The sequence below is a fragment of the Palaemon carinicauda genome, chromosome 8, assembly GCF_036898095.1.
Source record: "Palaemon carinicauda isolate YSFRI2023 chromosome 8, ASM3689809v2, whole genome shotgun sequence".
Taxonomy (NCBI): domain Eukaryota; kingdom Metazoa; phylum Arthropoda; class Malacostraca; order Decapoda; family Palaemonidae; genus Palaemon; species Palaemon carinicauda.
In genome coordinates, this window is record NC_090732.1 from 131,788,206 (window position 1) to 131,808,656 (window position 20,451).

General features: G+C 42.1%; 1 protein-coding gene across 4 annotated transcripts in view; it reads left to right on the plus strand.

Moving 5' to 3' along the window:
* Positions 1-20,451, plus strand: part of LOC137645943 (phosducin-like protein) — a 103,999-nt gene that overhangs the window by 33,480 nt on the left and 50,068 nt on the right. For all 4 annotated transcript variants that reach the window (XM_068379012.1, XM_068379015.1, XM_068379014.1 and 1 more), the window contains exon 5: positions 1,363-1,468. In XM_068379012.1, the coding sequence (XP_068235113.1) occupies positions 1,363-1,468 (106 nt within the window). The remainder of the gene's footprint in view (positions 1-1,362; positions 1,469-20,451) is intronic.

The following is a 20,451-nucleotide window of genomic DNA, read 5'->3' on the forward strand; positions in this document are numbered from 1 at the left end:
TAATCAATACACATATTCTAGAATGAAGGGAATGCACAAGCATAGAGATCATGTTCACCAAACTTCAATTACGCTGGCTTGGTCATGTGATCCGTATGCATGGAGAATGGCTCCCAAAATTAATTTTATACATACAACTTAAAAGTGGCCACCTAAGACCGAGCAGACTGAAAAAGAAATACAACTACCGGTTCAAGTTAACCTTAAAGAAATACAAAATTCCACCTGCTGACCTGGAAACCTTGCTTGCAACTTATGGTCTGGGGAATGAATGTTAACAATGGGTTGGGTTGTGTGCACACCTCACCTTAAAAATTTTCCTAAATCCTCATCTGATGTTTGATATGAGGCAAGGTATGCAAGATCAAGATTGGCCTGGTGAACCATGTTGATACTCACAGACATCGGGAGTATTGGCATCAAGTCTGAGAAATATTCTCACTACATTTATCATATATTGATGAACTTTACATATAGTCATCAGTGATGATGGACTGCTATTCCATTAGTTATTGGAACTGTTCTAAACAGTTTGAGCATTTGTACTTATCTCATGATTTATATATGGTAAAAGTCTTGGATAAGGGAAATGGTCTCATCTATGTATTGTAGTTCTATAGAGATTGATATGAATACTGTATGTTATACTGTACAGTATTGAGCTTTTTTATTTGGAAAGTCCCTTAGATTATTTTGTATAAAACGAAGCTATAGAAATTAACCAAAATTTATGGCCTGATTTTATCTCAAGGTGACTGACTGCCAAAATATACAGCATGCATATATGTCTGTACTACTCTTTAGACAGGGTCATGGGTACTAACGCTAAAAAAATAGAATATTTAAAAAAAAAATCTGACTATAGAGTACTGAGATTCATGGATAGAGCATGCATCAAAAACCATTACATAAATTAGAAATTTGCCAAGAAGTTTCTTTTCCAGTTACTGGAAATCAGATTGAAAAATCAAAGATTAAGAAGTTTTAATATGTGATAAGTGAGGAACAGTTCATCAGAAGGTATGAATATTGACATAGCTGGAAAAAGACCACTAGTAAGGCCCCGATAATCAATTAAGAAAAGGCGTAAAAGAAAACTTTTACCAGATGGGAATTCTGTTAGGAAGTGCATAAGACAGAAGGTAATGGAGAGAATTCAATTTAAATATAACCATGTTAGGAAAATATTACTTCGAAATGTAAGTGGTAAATAATGATTATGTTGATGTTTAGGTAGAATCTCTTTCATTTTTTGATACTCTCTTCAAAACTGCTCTAGCCAAACTAGATTATGGTCCCGATTTTAAATCTTGTAATTCTCTGTGATCTTGACTTCAATGACAGATGCCTTCTTTTTTTCAGAACCCAATTTGGTCGTCTGATATCTCTTGAAGATGGAAACTCATTTTTGGATGCAATTGACAAAGAAGACAAGGGCGTGACTGTTATTGTTCATCTATATGACCAGGTACTGAAATCTTCAAATGTTTTCAAAAGATTTTGCCCATATATTTTTGGACTTTACTTAAGATGGGAAAATGGGTGGTTGGACTATGAAAAAATGTTAGCTTGTCAATACTGTCCATGTTAACATAACTTTTTCTGAATTATAAGACCAATTACTGTGCATGTTTCTTTGCATCTTTGAATACTGTATTACTATAATATTAATTTTATATGAATTCAGAGCAGGTGTCTCATATTTTTGGACATAATGTATTTGAAAACAGTACAATAGTTATAGTGCTGCATTATTTTCTTGTTGTGCAAACTATTTTACTGAATAAATTATCAAGATTGGGATATAAACATTTCCATCATTTTACGAGTATCTCTGACAACATCTAGATTGTGGTTATTAAAGTTTTTTAACTGAGTGAAGGGGAATACCTTCCACTCGCCTTGTTGTCCCCTCCCTATTTCTTTGGCTGGTATTAAATAAAGACATCTTGGTTGCTTCTCTATTAGTCATGGATGTTGTCTGTGATTGTGAAGGAATTATTATTGTTTTGAGTTATTCTTTTTTTTATTCCTAATGCTGTCAGAGCCCTCTAATAATACAGCTGCTGCTGAGGAAACGATAACGAAGGCCTAATTGAGACGTGGGAAGGATAGATGTTTTCAAGTTCTGCCTCTTCTTCATGAACTTTAAGTTTTTTTTATCGATTCAAGAGGTAGTTAAGAGATGGGTAATGGTGTCGGAGTTTCTTTTAGATAATTTCTATTGGATTTTCTATAAATGCCTGGGAGAGACACTTGTCTCTAGTCCCTGTACAGGAGCTGAGCACTGGAAGAATGCTCACATTCTTATTTTAAGTGTGCTTGTTATCTGTTATTACCCTTTACTCAGCTGCATGTCTGGTTCATTCCTTCCTTGAGAGAGTATGATTGGAAGGGTGGATCTTGCCATCCAGTTTTTCTGGCTAACTAGCAGGGTAATATTGTTACAGAGACCATGTTACTATTTCCTTTTGTGCCTGACATTGGTCCTTAAACATTTAGGCTTTGGTCATAGGTTACTTAGACTGGTGCTGAGAGTGCTGATTAACATGGTTCTCGTTTTACTTGGGTCTATGACTCAGAGTTTATAATGAAACAATATTACTGACTACAGCTTCTGTTAAAGGCTAAAGTAACTCTTGTCACTCTGGCTCATTCGCAACTGAGTCACGACTTACAGCTGCCAAGCCATGGTTAAGTTTGACAATAGTTTTACACATACACAAAATACGTGAAACTCTTGCGACTCCATCCAACCACTATAATGATTTTAATAGTGATAATAATTGTAGCCAGTAATTTTAGCCTTCTGGTAAGCTCTCCAGAAGGCTAAAATCTTAAAATTTTCAGTCTCACATTTTGTCTTAGAATGCTTCAAAGATGTTTTATTGGTGAATATGTGGTCTATGCATGTTTGCTCTTACCCTCTTTTGGTGTTTAGGCTGATATCAGACTTAATTGCTTAAACTGGTTCTGAGAATGCTGATTAATATGGTTCTTGTTGTACTTGGGATTATGACTCAGGGTTTATAACGATCCAATATTGCCGACTACAACTTTTGTTAAGGGCTAAAGTAACTCTTGTCACTCCGGCCCATTTGCAACACATACACAAAATACGTAAAACTCGTGAGACTCCATCCAACCACTATAATGATTCTGATAATAATAATAATTGTATCCAGTGATTTTAGCCTTCTGGCAAGCTTCCAGAAGGCTAAAATATCAAAATTTTCATGGTCTAAAATTTTGTTTGTTCCGCAACCGAAATACAAGCCACGCTATTTAAATAGGGTATTACTTTCGGCGTAGCTGAAATGACAAACCATTAGAATTTTAACGAGGGTTTACTACCCCCTCGCTAGTTAGCGAGTGGTAGGGGACGGGTAGCTAGCTACTCCTCCCCCCTCACACACCGGTGAACTAGTTCACTTTGCTTTTGGCTCGGGTGATGAGCAGACGTGTCTGCTTCCACCCTCGCTTTGACAGCCATTAATGCTTTTTGTCTTTTACTTACTTTTTCTTATACTTTATATATATGTAAAACATACTTTATGTTTACAGTGAACCCTCGTTTATCGCGGTAGATAGGTTCCAGACCCGGCCGCGATAGGTGAAAATCCGCGAAGTAGTGACACCATATTTACCTATTTATTTAACATGTATATTCGGACTTTTAAAACCTTCCCTTGTACGTAGTACTGTTAACAAACTACCCTTTAATGTACAGAACACAATGCATGTACTACAGTACCCTAAACTAAAACAGGCACAAATATTAAAGGCGATTTTATATCATGCGTTTCCTAAACACGCTAAAAAGCACGATAAAAAATGGCAACCAATGTTTTGTTTACGTTCATCTCTGATCATAATGAAGAAACAAACTCATTTAGTGTACACATATATGTATAGGTTAGTTTTTGCATCGATTATATTGATTATACAGTATGTTGATTTTGTTATTACCAATGTTTTACTTAATTTTTCGTAGGACTTCCAAATGAAATGTTTTTCTTTATGACGCCGCCTGAAACGACGGCGTCATAAAGTACTGTACGCTCAGTAAACAACCACGCTCAGAACAAACAAGGCATTTAACACGCATGATGAAAGTGATAAATAATGATATTTACAGTAAAAGCATTTACAAAATATGTTATTACAAATATAATTTACCGTATCTATATAAAATCATACAGTACAGTACATATTGTACGTAGCAAAGCAGGAAAACAATTTACGAGAGAGAGAGAGAGAGAGTGAGAGAGAGAGAGAGAGAGAGAGAGAGAGAGAGAGAGAGATTGTTTTACGTATGTACTGTAAATGTAAATTTTAAACAAAAAAAAATCAATTTACGAGAGAGAGAGAGAGAGAGAGAGAGAGAGAGAGAGAGAGAGAGAGAGAGAGAGAGAGAGAGAGAGAGAGAGAGAGAGAGAGAGAGAGAGAGAGATTGTTTTACGTACGTACTGTAAATGTAAATTTTAAACAAAAAAAATATGATAGGTTACAACTTGTAGACTTTTAAAACCTTCCCTTTAACTTAATGCATACAGTACTAAACTATAAAACAGGCACAAATATTAAAATGTTAGAATATTAAAGTAAAAAATAAAGATTGTTACTGTACTCACCACGAAAGAAGTTCAAGAAAAACTTGAATGATGATGGCGATGAATTTGCTGCACAGTAGAAATGATGATGATGAAGCTGATGATGTCTTCTACTGTGCAGCCAATGATAGTATTTTACGTCTTCAGACGGAGGTGTCTTTTCCTGGGACACCTCTTCAACTTCTTCAATTTCTTCCGAAGGCGTACTAGCAGGAGGAACTGGCTCTTTTTTGCAAGGCTGGAAGAACATTGTGATCGGAAGTTGCTGCCGCTGCTTCTTTTTTCGATCTAAGAGCATCCTGTAGGGAGTTATGATGTCATTGACCTTGTTGGAGAATTGCATAGAACGAACCATATCCTCGTCCCACTCTTGCAACATTTCTTTCACCTCCTTTATATGGTTGCAGACCTTGGCAAGCCGTTCTAGTGGTAAGCCCGTTTCTTCAACATTTTCTTGGGTCTCTTCCTGGGTTTCACTCTCTTCTTCGCTTGCCGATTTCGTCAGGTCTTCTAGGTCTGCGTCAGTTAGCGGCTGGGAATGGCAGTCCAACAACTCGTCGACGTCTTCAGTCGTCATGTCGCCAAACCCGTCACCTCCAATTATGGCAGCCAACTGCACAGATTTCCGTATTGCAGAGTGTTGAATCTCAGCAGGTGTAAATCCCTCGTCGTCGTAAACAATCTGGGGCCACAACTTCTTCCAGCTCGCATTCACAGTTGCAGGTTTCATCTCTTGCAGTGCCTTCTGAATATTCTTCAGGCACATGGCTATGGTGTACTGCCGCCAGTACGCCTTCAAGTTAAAATCTTCATCCTCATCATCTTGGGCAGCATCCACACACGCAACGAGGTCCGCCAAGGTATTCTTCGTGTAGAGGGCCTTGAACGCCCTGATAACCCCCTGGTCCATCGGTTGAATTAATGACGTGGTGTTGGGTGGCAGGAACTCAACCTGAACGCCCTCACGCGACAGGTCAGTTGCGTGTCCACCAGCGTTATCCATAAGGAGAAGGATCTTGAATGGCAAGCCCTTCTCTACGAGATATTCATTGACTTGCGGGATGAAACACTGGTGGAACCAGTTGGAGGTCAGCATCTTTTTAATCCATGCTTTTGGATTATGCATCCAGTACACGGGGAAGGAGATTCTTATTCTTATTTTTCAAAGCGCGAGGATTTTTCGACTTATAAATAAGCCCCGGCTTTAGCAAAAATCCAGCAGCATTGCCACACATCACGAGGGTAACGCGATCCTTGAATGCTTTAAAGCCAGAGGCTTTGGCTTCCTCTTTGAACAGGAAAGTTCGCGACGGCATTCTCTTCCAAAACAAGCCGGTCTCATCCATGTTAAGGGGACTGTCCGCCATTTTTTTTTCTAATGATCCAAATTACACAATTTCTATATATGTTTTAGACATATATAATACCTTCATCATATAAGAATTTCAAGTAATTTGATCAAAAACTTTTGGATTTATGAGCAAAAATCATGATTTTAAAAAAATATTTAGGTACATTTTTCCCCACTACTATAATACCAATTGTATTGAAACTTATACCATAAAAACTACTCTAACAACCGAACAATTCTGTCAGACAGAATTTTGATTTTCCTTTCTGTTTTTTTTAATGAATTTTTATTTTTTTTTCCTCGTCTAGACGGAAAATAATCGTGAAAAAAAATGTAAAACGAGAATCAAAATTTTGTCTGACAGAATTGTGGGATTTTTATTCTTCTTTTCAACGATATCTTTTTCTCTAATATCGAACAACAAATAAGTGAGAAAATGTACTTAAGTGGGAATAAGTATGTTTTTGAGTTATGAGCTCCCAAAGATTTGCAGCAAGCTTTCGCTTCTTTTCTAGAAGAAATCAAGATAATATTATTATGATAACTTGTTCATTCCTACATAAATGCACCCTAAAGGAGGTATTTGAACCCTCAGTTTACTATTCCTATGTTATGAGTTGCCAGCGATCTCTAATTGTTGCCAGTGTTTTAGTTAGCAGGTTTCACCTTTGTACTCTTATCCATGTTTCCCTCTTTCTTGGTTCTTTTTTCTTGTTCTCCACTTACTTTTTGTTCTTTCTATCACCTTATATAACATTGGCATTGCTATGAAATTCCAGAGGACGTTGTGAAAGCACAATCAACATACGAACTTCAAGTAAATAAACACATGCATTATAATTTCTATATGTCTTTGGAAACTTTGTGATTTTTTCGTAGCTGGTAGTTTTCATTCACCTACCCTCTACCAATGCCTTTCATTTCTGCCAGAGGTACGAGATTTCGAAACATGAGAGAGAGAGAGAGAGAGAGAGAGAGAGAGAGAGAGAGAGAGAGAGAGAGAGCCTTTGGCTGATATAGATGACAGTTCAAATTTAGAGAGAGAGAGAGAGAGAGAGAGAGAGAGAGAGTTGAACGTTGTTATTATAGTATTTGTATAAATGGGAGTTTTTAATAATTGGAGAGAGAGAGAGAGAATAAAAGTATTTGTATAAATGGCAGTGGTATATAATTCGAGAGAGAGAGAGAGAGGAGAGAGAGAGAGAGAGAGAGAGAACTACGCATCTGTCAAACTCAGTCATACAGACGACGCCATAAGGATGACGTCATCATTTAAAGACCGCTATTTTCATTGTTTGGAAAAATGATTGACTATTTGTTCTTTCTACAACCTTAGGTAACATTGGCCTTGCTATAATGTTCCAGAGGGCGTTGTGGAAACACAATGTACATACGAACTTCAAGTAAACAAACGCATACATTATAACTTCTATACATCTTTGGCTTCTGTTTTCTTGTTCTCCACTTACTTTTTGTTCTTTCTATCACCTTATGTAACATTATCATTTCTATAAAATTCCAGAGGACGTTGTGAGAGCACAATCAACATACAAACTTCAAGTAAATAAACACATGCATTATAATTTCTATATGTCTTTGGAAACTTTGTGATGTTTTCGTAGCTGGTAGTTTTCATTCACCTACCCTCTACCAATGCCTTTCATTTCTGCCAGAGGTACGAGATTTTGAAACGAGAGAGAGAGAGAGAGAGAGAGAAAGAGAGGAGAGAGAGAAAGAGAGAGAGAGAGAGAGAGAGAGAGAGAGAGAGAGAGAGAGAGTTAAACATTATTATAGTATTTGTATAAATGGGAGTTTTAAATAATTCGAGAGAGAGAGAGAGAGAGAGGAGAGAGAGAGAGAGAGAATAAAAGTATTTGTATAAATGGCAGTGGTAAATAATTCGAGAGAGAGAGAGAGAGAGAGAGAGAGAGAGAACTGCGCACCTGTCAAACTCAGTCATACTGACGACGCCATAAGGATGACGTCATCATATAAAGACTGCTATATTTTCATTGTTTGGAAAAATGATTGACTATTTGTTCTTTCTACAACCTTTGGTAACATTGGCCTTGCTATAATGTTCTCGAAGGCGTTGTGGAAACACAATGTACATACGAACATCAAGTAAACAAACGCATGCATTATAATTTCTATACATCTTTGGCAACTTTGGCTTCTGTTATTGTAAGAGTAGATTTCGTTCATCTACACTCTACCAATGCCTTCTATTTCTGCCAGACGTACGATAGCTCGAAATATAAATGAAAAATCGCTATAGATATGCAAAATTAACACACAAAGACGATTTTGTCAAACTCAGTCATGCATTATAATTTCTATATGTCTTTGGAAACTTTGTGATGTTTTCGTAGCTGGTAGTTTTCATTCACCTACCCTCTACCAATGCCTTTCATTTCTGCCAGAGGTACGAGATTTCGAAACATGAGAGAGAGAGAGAGAGAGAGAGAGAGAGAGAGAGAGAGAGAGAGTTAAACATTGTTATTATAGTATTTCTATAAATGGGAGTTTTAAATAATTTGAGAGAGAGAGAGAGAGAGAGAGAGAGGAGAGAGAGAGAGAATAAAAGTATTTGTATAAATGGCAGTGGTAAATAATTCGAGAGAGAGAGAGAGAGAGAGAGAGAGAGAGAGAGAGAGAGAGAGAATAAAAGTATTTGTATAAATGGCAGTGGTAAATAATTCGAGAGAGAGAGAGAGAGAGAGAGAGAGAGAGAGAGAGAACTGCGCACCTGTCAAACTCAGTCATACAGACGACGCCATAAGGATGACGTCATCATATAAAGACTGCTATATTTTCATTGTTTGGAAAAATGATTGACTATTTGTTCTTTCTACAACCTTGGGTAACATTGGCCTTGCTATAATGTTCCCGAAGGCGTTGTGGAAACACAATGTACATACGAACATCAAGTAAACAAACGCATGCATTATAATTTCTATACATCTTTGGCAACTTTGGCTTCTGTTATTGTAAGAGTAGATTTCGTTCATCTACACTCTACCAATGCCTTCCATTTCTGCCAGACGTACGATAGCTCGAAATATAAATGAAAAATCGCTATAGATATGCAAAATTAACACAAAGACGATTCTGTCAAACTCAGTCATGCAGACGACACAGTAAGGGTGACATCATCATTTAAAAACCTCTATATCTTCGTTATTTGTAAAAATAATTGGCTGAAACTTCTGGGGAGTATGTACGACATGTTTACGCATACATAGAAGCAATAAAAACGATTTTCGATTTCTGAAAGTTATGTCAATACCCCATGGCGGACGGTCCCCTTAAACACTTGTTCCGGCTTGTATCCACCTTCGGCGATAATATTCTTGAACGTCTGGTTCACGTAAGTTTCAGCAGCGGCAGTGTCAGCCGAAGCAGCCTCACCATGCAGGGAAACGCTTTTCAGGGCGAAGCGTTTCTGAAACTTCGCGAAACCATCCTTTGCTGGCGGAAAAACGTTTCTGAGGCTGGGAATCAGTGGATGTCCCTGGTTGAGGTTCATCTGCATCATCTTCTTCAGCATGGTTGCCGTCGTCGTCTTGAGGTTCCTTTGCAGCAAAATTCTCATACAAGCTCAAAGCCTTTGTTCGGATGGTGTTCGTATCCAAGGCTATGTTCTTCTTCCGGCAGTCGGCAATCCACACAGCTAAAGCACCTTCCATGCGTACGATCGTTTTATTACGCGTGGTAACGACTCGCTTCGCTGATCTGCTAAAGGTGATTGCAGCCGTCTTTCTAATGTTTGCCCTCGTCCTTCTTGATATAGCGAACAGTGGATTCGTTGATTCCAAAATGGCGCGCTGCGGCCGCGTAGCTTCTACCGTCTTTCAACATATCGAGAAGCGTCACCTTCCCAGCAATCGTCATCATCCTTCGGTGGCGTTTAGGCTCACTGCCAGCCTTAGTAGAAGCAGAATGCTTGGGAGCCATTGTACAGTAGGATTTAACAGAAAGTTCAACAAAAAGTTCAACTTAAAACAGTCGCACACAGCACAGATTAAAGTTCACAAACTTAAGAACGTCTACTCAGCGATACGGCGTAAGAGAAAGTGGCTGCGAACAGAGGCTGGAAGCGGGAGATGTGGGCAAAACACCAATCACAGGCTAGATAACAAAACTTGAGTTCTGATTCGTCATCTATCAGCGCTTGGACCAATCACAACCTGTCTTATATGATGCGTATACTGTACGTACAGTATTAATAATAATAATAATAAATAATGATAATAATACAGTAATAATAATAATAATAATGATAATAATAATAATAATAATAATAATTTTATTAATAACAAGAATAATAATAATAATAACAATAATAATAATAGCTTTACGTATGCTATTTTATTCTTTTGTAGGATGTGTGTCACTCTCTCTCTCTATCTCTCTCGTACGCTTATTCGAAATGTGATTTTTGCAACAAAGAATATTATTGGATGCAGTACTACGTACGTATACATACAAAAGATTCATGGAAAAGAAGCACATCCATTACATTTGTAGTACAGTAGTAGCCATCAGCAGCCTTACACCATTCTAATATGGTATGACTGCATCTGATTTGCGTTTCATGTTCGATTTAATTTTACTACGTACTGTATAGAGTACTGAATTATCGTATGATCACATTCTCTTTTCGTGTTTTATTTCTTTCTGTGCTGAATTATATCATATGTAATGCAATGAACAATCAGTAAGAGCAGATATTACTAATTACAGTATTAATGGAATTACAGGTAACGAAATATCGTATTTGGGGTCTTCAGATATCGCGGTATTTTCGAAATTTCCGGAAAATCCGCGATATGTATATATATATGGGTTATGGAAAAAACCCGCGAAGTGATGAATCCGTGATGGTCGAACCGCGAAGTAGCGAGGGTTCACTGTATGCATATATTTGTGTATAGAAATATAGTAAGTTTCCTTTTCAGTGTTTGTGCTGTGTGTGTAGTGTATGACATTGTCACCAGCGTAGTACCAGGCCACCACGGTTTCACGTGATGAGGTGCGGCCTCTCCCTTGGTCCTTCGGTCGTTCCTTCGGCTTCCGATATTCGGCCGCCGTGGGGTATCGTCATCGCTGGAGACTCTTCATTCATCTGTTTTCTTCGCTGTTCCTCATTTCCTACGGGGAACTTGGATTCTCAGCAAAGGGAATGTGGGAGTTTAGATTGACTACAGTCTCTCTCTACTCGAGGTCGTTCACCTTTTACTACTACAGTACTACGTACTATTACGGAAGCTTCTTTCCCGTGCGGGTTGGGTTGCTTTTCCGTTTATTTGTCTCAATTATTTTTAATGAAATCTAATTGTATTTTTTAACTTGTCAGCATTCTGGGAGAACACTTCCCTTCAGGGGTCAGTGGTTCTTACTATTTGTGAACATTCTTAGATGAATTACATAATTATAATTCTGTTATAATTCTGTTTTTGTTACAGTTCTCCGCCCTCCCCCTTCTCCCGTGAATGTCAGTGGGGGAGGAGGGTGCATACTTAATTTGTAATTCTTATGTTTTCTATTCCCTCGGGGTTTCTCTTCCGAGTTCCTCCTGGGGGAATTTCTGTTAACTAATTATTTATTTTATTTTCCCAGTTAATGATGCAGTTTTTCTTCGTTTGCTTAAAGTGTGCCAACGAAGCAGAGCTGTCCTGTTTGTGCCAGGGGAGTCTGCTGTTGCTGCCGTCTCTCTAGGACATCGTCAGGGGCGTGATCCCTGCTCTTAGAAGTTCTCCCGTGACAACTTTCAGCTCTTTAGTTCATCTTAGAACACTAAGGAGGTTTGCCTCCAGGGATAGGTAACTTCCCTTCCGAGGGAGGTTCCCTTCCCAGGTGTGAGTTTTTTCCCCTGCAGAGGGGAAACTTCTCATACCTTAATAATTCCTGGATGGGTTTTCCTGGTCCTCAGGAGGTTATGCTCTTGGTGCTGAGCGACCGCACTTGTAACCATGCTCAAGGAGCTGAGCGGTTGCAAGGCCGGTCGCATGGAAACTTCAGGTGGCTATGCTTTTGGGGCTGAGAGGTTGCACCTGCAGCTATGTTCAAGGGGCTGAGCAGCAGCAGGATCAGTCTTGTGACCTCTCTAGTGGCCACTCATAAGGACTCCTCTTCGGAGGATTGCTCCTTATAGGTCAGCTTGCTGATCCAACGGCCCTAAGGGACGCCATCACCAGTGTCTTCTAGTCTCCTCTACGAAGTGTTCAGCTTGCTGTTCGGGACCTCTCCGCAGAATTGTTCACCATCTCCTAGACCTGCTCACCTGCCGTCTCCGTGCTGGCTGCTAACGCTGTGGGCGCCCACGCACCCCGTTATCCAACGGGCACCGGTCCCTTCGGGGCAAAAGGGGCTTTCTCACCCGCTAAGGCCAGTGCGGCTTTGCCCTGGTCCCAAGGGGCGAAGAGTGCCAGGGATAAGGTTGAGGGCCAGCTCTCCGAGCTCGCCTCCTCCAGCCGTTCCACTGCTGGCAACAAGCTTCTCCCACCTCCACCAGAGGAGGTATTTTGAGATCATGGAGGAGTCTGGCTTAGCTCTTCCGTTGCACTCTGTGGAAGAGCTTACCAAGGGAGTCCCTCTCAAGAGACTCTCTAGCCGGCAAGTGACTTTCTCGGCGACAGAGATCCTAAGCCAGGAGAAGATCGCGAAGTGTGTCATGCAGGGTACTCCGTGGCTGGACGTCTGGTTGGGGTCTTGGCATCCTGTTGCGATCCGAGGATCTGCGCAAAAAAAGCACAGGAAGGCACTGGAGACCTTCCTTCTTTCGAGCACCCGCACCATTGAGTTTCTGGCCCACCAAGCCTCGAACTTGTGCGCCAATTCGATCTTGAAGTCTGCAAGCTCAGACACTCTTCCCTTATGGGCAAAAGTCTGTTTGACCCCAAAGATGTGGAACAGGCAGCTGAGAGGTGGAGGAAATCCAATCAGGACTCTCTCCTCCAAAGGGCTCTCACAACGTAGCCCTACAAACCTCTAGCACCTCAACAACCTCACCCGTCCAAGACGACGAAACTGGCAGTGGCAGCAAAGACGACGGTGTCCAAACAGCAGCCCTTTCCTGTCAAAGACAAGAAGGGCAAAAAGTCCTCTGGGGGAGGCAAGAATCCTAGAGGCAGTGGCCGAGGCCGCAAACGCTAGGATTGGCAATCCCCCTGCATGTCCACCAGTGGGGCGATGCCTACAAAGTTGCGCATTCAGGTAGCAGCAACTCGGGGCCAATTCCTGGACGATTTCCGTAATCAGTCAGGGATATCGCGTCCCGTTCACAACATCTCTACCTCCCTTGACAGCGAATCCAGTGTTGTTGAGCTCCTATGCCATGGGATCGGCAAAGGGGCTAGCCCTACAGGCAGAAGTCGAGACCATGCTAAAGAAGGATGCTCTCCAAGAGATCGTCGACGGTTCCCCAAGGCTTCTTTAGTCAACTCTTTCTTGTAAAGAAGGCGTCTGGAGGCTGGAGACCAGTCATCGACCTCTCAGCTCTGAACAGGTTTGTCAAACAAACTCCGTTCAGGATGGAGACAGCAGACACAGTCAGACTTGCAGTGAGACCACAATACTTCATGTGTACACTGGATCTGAAGGACGCGTACTTCCAGATCCCAATCCATCCGTCTTCAAGGAAGTGCTTAAGATCCAGCCTAGACAACAAGATCTACCAGTTCAAGGTACTGCGTTTCGGCCTCTCCACAGCACCTCAGGTATTCACCAGAGTGTTCACCCTGATCTCTTCGTGGGCACACAGGATTGGCATCCGTCTCCTCTGCTATCTGGACGACTAGCTGATCCTGGCAGACTCGGAGTCGACCCTTCTTCGACACCGGGACAAGCTTCTGAGACTTTGCCAAGATCTAGGGATCATGGTAAATCTCGAGAAGTCTTCTCTGCTTCCATCTCAACGACTGGTATATCTAGGCATGATCTTGGACACCAATCTCCACAAAGCCTTTCCATCAGACAACAGGATAGCAAGGCTGAGGAGGGTCGCAGATCCTTTCCTCAGACGAGAAGAACTCCCAGCCCAATCTTTGTTACATCTTCTCGGTCACCTTTCCTCCCTAGCCCGTCTAGTTCCAAATGGGCGCCTCAGGATGAGATCCCTGCAATGGCGGCCCAAGTCCCGGTGGAATCAAGGTCACGATTCCCCGGACGTTTTGGTCCCTATGGGTACTGCGGAACGGACGGACCTTCAGTGGTGGGTTACAGACGAAAACCTCCGAAAGGGAGTGGATCTTCTCGTCCTCCCCCCGGATTTGATGCTGTTCTTGGACGCCTCAAAAGGAGGGTGGGGGGGCCCACGTTCTGAACCACAGGACCTCAGGCCTATGGTCATAATCAGAAAAGTGCCTCCACATAAACCTGCTAGAGATGAAGGCCGTATACCTGGCACTTCAACAGTTCCAACGGTACCTAGCAGGTCACTCCGTGGTGGTGAGGAGCGACAACACCACGGTAGTGGCTTACATCAACAAGCAGGGAGGTACCTTTTCACAATAGCTATCCCATCTTGCAGTAAAGATACTGAGATGGACCGAAGTCCACTCTTTTCCACTATCGGCTCGCTTCACTCTGGGCAAAAGGAATGTGCTCGCCGACAGTCTGAGCAGGGCATCCCAGATAGTGAATACTGAGTGGTCTTGGGATCCTCTAGTAGCCAACAAAGTCCTGACTTTGTGGGGTTCCCCGATAGTGGATCTGTTCGCGACAGCCTTGAATTTCAAGCTTCCGCTATACTGCTCCCCAGTCCCGGACCCCAAGGCACTCTGGCAAAATGCCTTCCAACAACGGTGGGTTAACATCGATTTGTACGCCTTTCCCCCATTCTGTCTGATGAGAAGGGCGCTCAACAAGACCAGAATATCGGTCGACCGGTCAACGACCTTAGTAGCTCCGCTACGGCATCATGCAGAGTGGTTCCCGTACCTTCTGCAGCTCCTGACGAAACTCCCGAGAGAACTCCCTCCTCGTCACGTGCTACTCAAGCAACCACACTCCAACATCTCCCACAAAGCCGTAGCATCGCTGCGGCTTCACGCCTGGAGACTATCCAACATCTCCTCACAGAGAGAGGCTTTTTGCAACAAGTTGCAGAAAGGATGTCTCGACAGCTGCTAAAGTCATCCGCAGGAGTCTACCTGGCAAAGTTGAGAGTCTTCTGTGGTTGGTGTCGTGGAAGGGGTATCTCTCCACTCGATGCCACTATTCCAGCAATAGCGGAGTTTCTCGTGTATTTGCGGGAAGAGATGCACCTTTCAGTCTCAGCAGTGAAAGGCTATCGCTCAGCCTTAAGTCTTGCCTTCAGGCTAAAAGGAATGGACATTTCCTCCTCGCTGGAACTTTCTCTACTCATACGAAGCTATGAACTTACCTGCCCTCAGTCGGAAGTGAGACCTCCTCCAGGGAGCGTGGTTCGAGTCCTCAGGTCTCTTAAGAGACCTCCGTTCGAACCCTTACGCCAGGCTTCTGATCGCCACCTGACTTGGAAGACGGTGCTCCTACTTGCTTTGGCTTCGGCCAAGAGAGTCGGTGAACTTCATGGTCTCTCGTATGACATCGCCCATTCAAGGGGATGAGGGGAGGTAACGTTCAGATTCGTCCCTGAGTTTGTTGCTAAGACTCAGAATCCGGGAGTACCGGACCCCTGGTTCGACTCTTTCTGGTTTTCGAATCTCCGTTCTGTAACAGATGACCCAGACCATCTCCTACTGTGCCCCAGTAAGGAGTCTGAGGCTCTATCTAAAGAGAACAGCTGCAATTCGTCCTCGAGTGCAAGCATTGTTTGTGAGCACAGGAAGGACGAAGAGGAGGGTCACTAAGAACACTATCTCAGCATGGATTCGCAGGGTCATCCACCATTCCCTGAATCCAGACCCTCCTCCGTCACGTCGCCCTAGAGCACATGATGTCAGAGGCATCGCTTCGTCCCTGGCATTCAAGAGAAACTACTCAGTGACGCAGGTTCTACAAGCAGGGGTTTGGAAGCATCAAACGACCTTCACAGCCCACTACCTGCAGGACGTGACCCACAGGAGGCTCGATACGTTCTCTATCGGCCCTGTGGTGGCTGCACAACAGCTGGTTTAAACCTCAGGCTCCTTAATGGACAAGCAGCAGAAGATTGAGGTCATTGCTACCCGGTTTTAGTCTGCATGAATGAAAAGATATCCCTGGCCCTTATTCTTTTCTTCATCCTCCCCTCTCTTGGGGAAAGCAGCATCCTGGGTTCTCTTCACAGCTGACCTCAAACCACTGCAGGTAAACCATGCTTCCTTGTGTTCCTAGTATTAAGATAATATGGTCGTGTCCCCCATACCCTTACGAGGTGGTATTGGGAACGTCCTAACCTAGAATTCAATCTAATGGACTCCAGGTCAACTTCCTAGGACGAGTCACACTTCATTCCTTCACACACGCTTACGTAGGCCGCGGTCCTTACAGAGCAAGGTACTTGCGAGGTGCAGGGACTCCTTATCTCGAGTTCTACACACTCAGATACGGAGTCCCCGGTTAAAAGCCAAAAGCCCGTAACGGCTGGGACTTACCACCCTTCCTAAGGGTTAAGTCACCCTATTTAAATAGCGTGGTTTGTATTTCGGTTACGGAACAAATGACAAATTCGTAGATAATTTTTATTTTTCCTAACCATACAAACCTTAGCTATTTAATCAAACTTGACCGCCAGCCCTGTGCCCCGGGAAGCCCTACCTCTAAGCAAAGTGAACTAGTTCACCGGTGTGAGGGGGGAGGGGTAGCTAGCTACCCCTCCCCTACCCCCTCGCTAACTAGCGAGGGGGTAGTAAACCCTCGTTAAAATTCTAATGGCTCGTCATTTCAGCTACGCTGAAAGTAATACCCTATTTAAATAGCTAAGGTTTGTATGGTTAGGAAAAATACAAATTATCTACGAATTTGTCATCTTAGAATGCATTAGAGATATTTTATTGGTGAATATGTGGTTTGTGCATGTTTGTTCTTACACTCTTATGGTGTTCAGGCTGATATGAGACTCATTTGGTTTATCAACACTGTATCGTCCATCTCAAGTTCTTGTATGGCTGTCATGGTTACAGTCACAGTACTGCAGTTGCTGTTGCTGTTCGTTGCTTAATGTCATTCCTTTGTTATGTTCTAGTATCAGTTACTCAATTTCTTGATCCCCAATTATTAACACATACTTATTAATAGTATTTCTCATTACATGTCCATTGCAGTATTCAGTGCCCTAGTCTCCATTGAATGTTGCTGCTCTGTTTCTGAATTAGATTACTGTTGTCCACACTCTCAAGCGCTTGGTTCTACACACTATATATTTATATCCAAGTTTGGCTTTCCTTTAGAACTATTATTCTGCACAATGAATAACCTCAGTCAATATCCTTCTCTCTGTACCATACATCTTGGCTTTTAGATATAAAGTTGATTTGGTGTTTTGTGGTATAAGAAATCTATTTTTTATTTGATGATTTTATTTCCTTTTCTAATACGTAGCATATTGGTGATTATAGCTAGGAGACCACCTTCTGACCTATCTGCTTGAGTGAAGTAGGTAGTCAAGACCTCATGTCCTTGATCCTGATAATCTTGAAAAAGCCACAACTCTTCCTCATAGCATCAAAGGTTCCCACCTTTCACAAAATATTTTGTTTAATTTACTTGTAATGTGAAGGCATCTAGAGGAGAAACTCTCTGGATTTTTATGAGATATTCCATGTCTTCCAGCTGCCTTTCAAGCTTCTCTGCTGCTTATACGGAATGGGTGGTTTTATTTTCTTGGAATGATACCTGGAATGTCTCATACAGTATTTTGCTTTTCCAAATCTGGTCAGCTGAAGTTAATAGCTCTTGATGTCTTCCTGGATTCAAATTAAGAACTCTTTTGTCATAAAGGAATTAGTTATTTCTTGCTTCTACTAAACTCTGGATTCACCCTCTTCTTAGGACATCTAGGATATTTTTGGTTCATCCTAATCAGGGGGTTATGTCATCCACAGGAAGGAATCAGTAGGTCTCCTGAATTTTCTCCTTGCTTTTCTTGTCTTAGCCTGTAAACATTTGGCTTGGTTGGTGTGAGTCCAAGGGACCCTTCTTATGCTTGTGTTATGAACTTGTTTGGTTCCTCAATCTCACTTGGGATTCAAGGTACCTGAGAAGATAATCTACCTCTGGTAAACTCTTCCCACGAGTAAAAGCCACCTTGAACTCCTTGAGGGCTCCAGTTTGTCATTTTCAGGCTTCCCTACCTTAGTTCTTAGGGATTGGAATACATCTGGATTTCTCCTCTGCTAGATTCTCTGGAAGGTATTGGGGTAGTTCTGTGCTACCTCAATCTTAACCTCTCCAGTTATTGAGGTGCTGGATTCTCCTTCATGCACTGGACTCTTAATTTGAATGAGGACCAATACTGGTTCCATTCTGAGGTCACCTTTATTATTAATGATGCTATGAATATTAAGGTCAAGAACGGATAGTTCTCAGTAACTGTGTCGTACTTCTCGCCTGGCTTGTTTTTCTAAACTTCTTATGGGAAGGATTTGGTGATCTGTGATTCATTTATGTTAAACGTACTAGTCACGTCTTCCTCATATGTGGGCATTTGGTGCATAGAGAGCATATTTCTGGGCTCGAACCTGTGCCGCCCAGTGAATAAGCTCCATTTAGCACTTATTCTTAGGTAATTTACTGCTAAATATACCAGAGAAAAAATGTAAAGGAGTGCTAGGTTAACTAGCTCGCTCACCTATTGGTGTCGGTATAAAATTGGGCGTATAATCCAGAGGTCCCGCACTATTTAGATTCATCCACGACAGAAACCCCAATAGAGGAGAGCCGTTCAACCTCACTCGGTACTACTAACAATGCATCCGCTCAGAACCCAACTCCTTTTAGCACGCCTTGTGCAGTAACCCGCATTTTTGTTGTGCTCTCGTTTTGGATTATTTTCCATTGGATTATGGCATCTTCGTCGGTTTCTCAGGAGACACCGTCTAAGTTAAGTACCAAGCTTGGTTTTACTGTGTTTTGAGCAACCTAGATCGTTTAATATTTATATTATAGGAGTTTATTCTCTTCGTCATATCGATCTTGCTTGATTTCACTACAGTTGGTACTCCTGTTTTTGAGAGCTTTTAGTTTCACTCGCGGTGTTACTATGTGTATTATTAAATATCATTTGTTATTGTGAATATTCATTATTTAGCGTTTAGAATCCTCGTGGTTCAATTTTAGGGCCGATATCATTTACGTATCGTTATGGCTGCCGACCTTCGTTGCTAGGCGGCAATGTTATTTTTAAGCCATCAGGTGTGTCTTTTGTGATTTAATTATTATGTTGCATGCCTTGCCCAAAAAAAATTTCTATGTGTTTATTTATATAATTTTTAACGCTATTATTATTATAATGAATATTTGTGCCATTACTCCGTTTGATCTGTCTGGTTGGGGATCGTCAGTTGGTAGCCCTGCTGCCTCGTATCACGTGATCCTCCCCCACGCTCCCCCTCTCGCTAGGTGGGCGGCTAGGCTTCTTCCCCCTCCACTAGGGGACCGTTGCCTTCCCTCCTTTTAGAGGGGGTAGTTCAGTGTTTATGGACTTTGTCCTCCGGGTGTCCCGGCGGGTTCGTCTCTGTCTAGTCTGGTTGGCCACCGGTCAACAGAGTTGGATCCCGGGGCATCCTATTTTATATTCACTTTTCATTCTGGCTTATGTTATACGAAACCCTCTGGGTTCGGTTGGCGGTTCTTAGCTACAGTTCCGCCCCCCCTATTATTTTATAACATTTCCTATGATTATATATGATGATTATATATGACAGATCACTACCCCGGAGTCCCTATATGAATTGGTTTTGGATATACTTTTATTTCCCGGCCCGGGGCCTACCCCGCCCCAGGAAATCAGACACCATGTGTCTTAATTCCTTGTTATTGCATCCTTTTTTATGCTCCCGGCTCGACCGGAATGGATTGCTATACTTTAGTTTAAGTTAGACTTATGTTTAGGCCCGGGTCCTCCGGACCCGCCCCTACTTAAGAATATTACAGTTAAGCTCTAATCTTGTTAGACCTATGTTAGGCCCGGGTCCTCCGGACTCGCCCCTACTTAAGAATATTACAGTTAAGCTCTAATCTTGTATTACAGTAGATCTATGTTAGGCCCGGGTCCTCCGGACCCGCCCCTACTTAAGAATATTACAGTTAAGCTCTAATCTTGTGTTAGATCTATGTTAGGCCCGGGTCCTCCGGACCCGCCCCTACTTAAGAATATTACAGTTAAGCTCTAATCTTGTGTTAGACCTTTGTTAGGCCCGGGTCCTTCGGACCCGCCCCTACTTAAGAATATTACAGTTAAGCTCTAGTCTTGTATTAGATCTATGTTAGGCCCGGGTCCTCCGGACCCGCCCCTACTTAAGAATATTACAGTTAAGCTCTAATCTTGTGTTAGACCTTTGTTAGGCCCGGGTCCTCCGG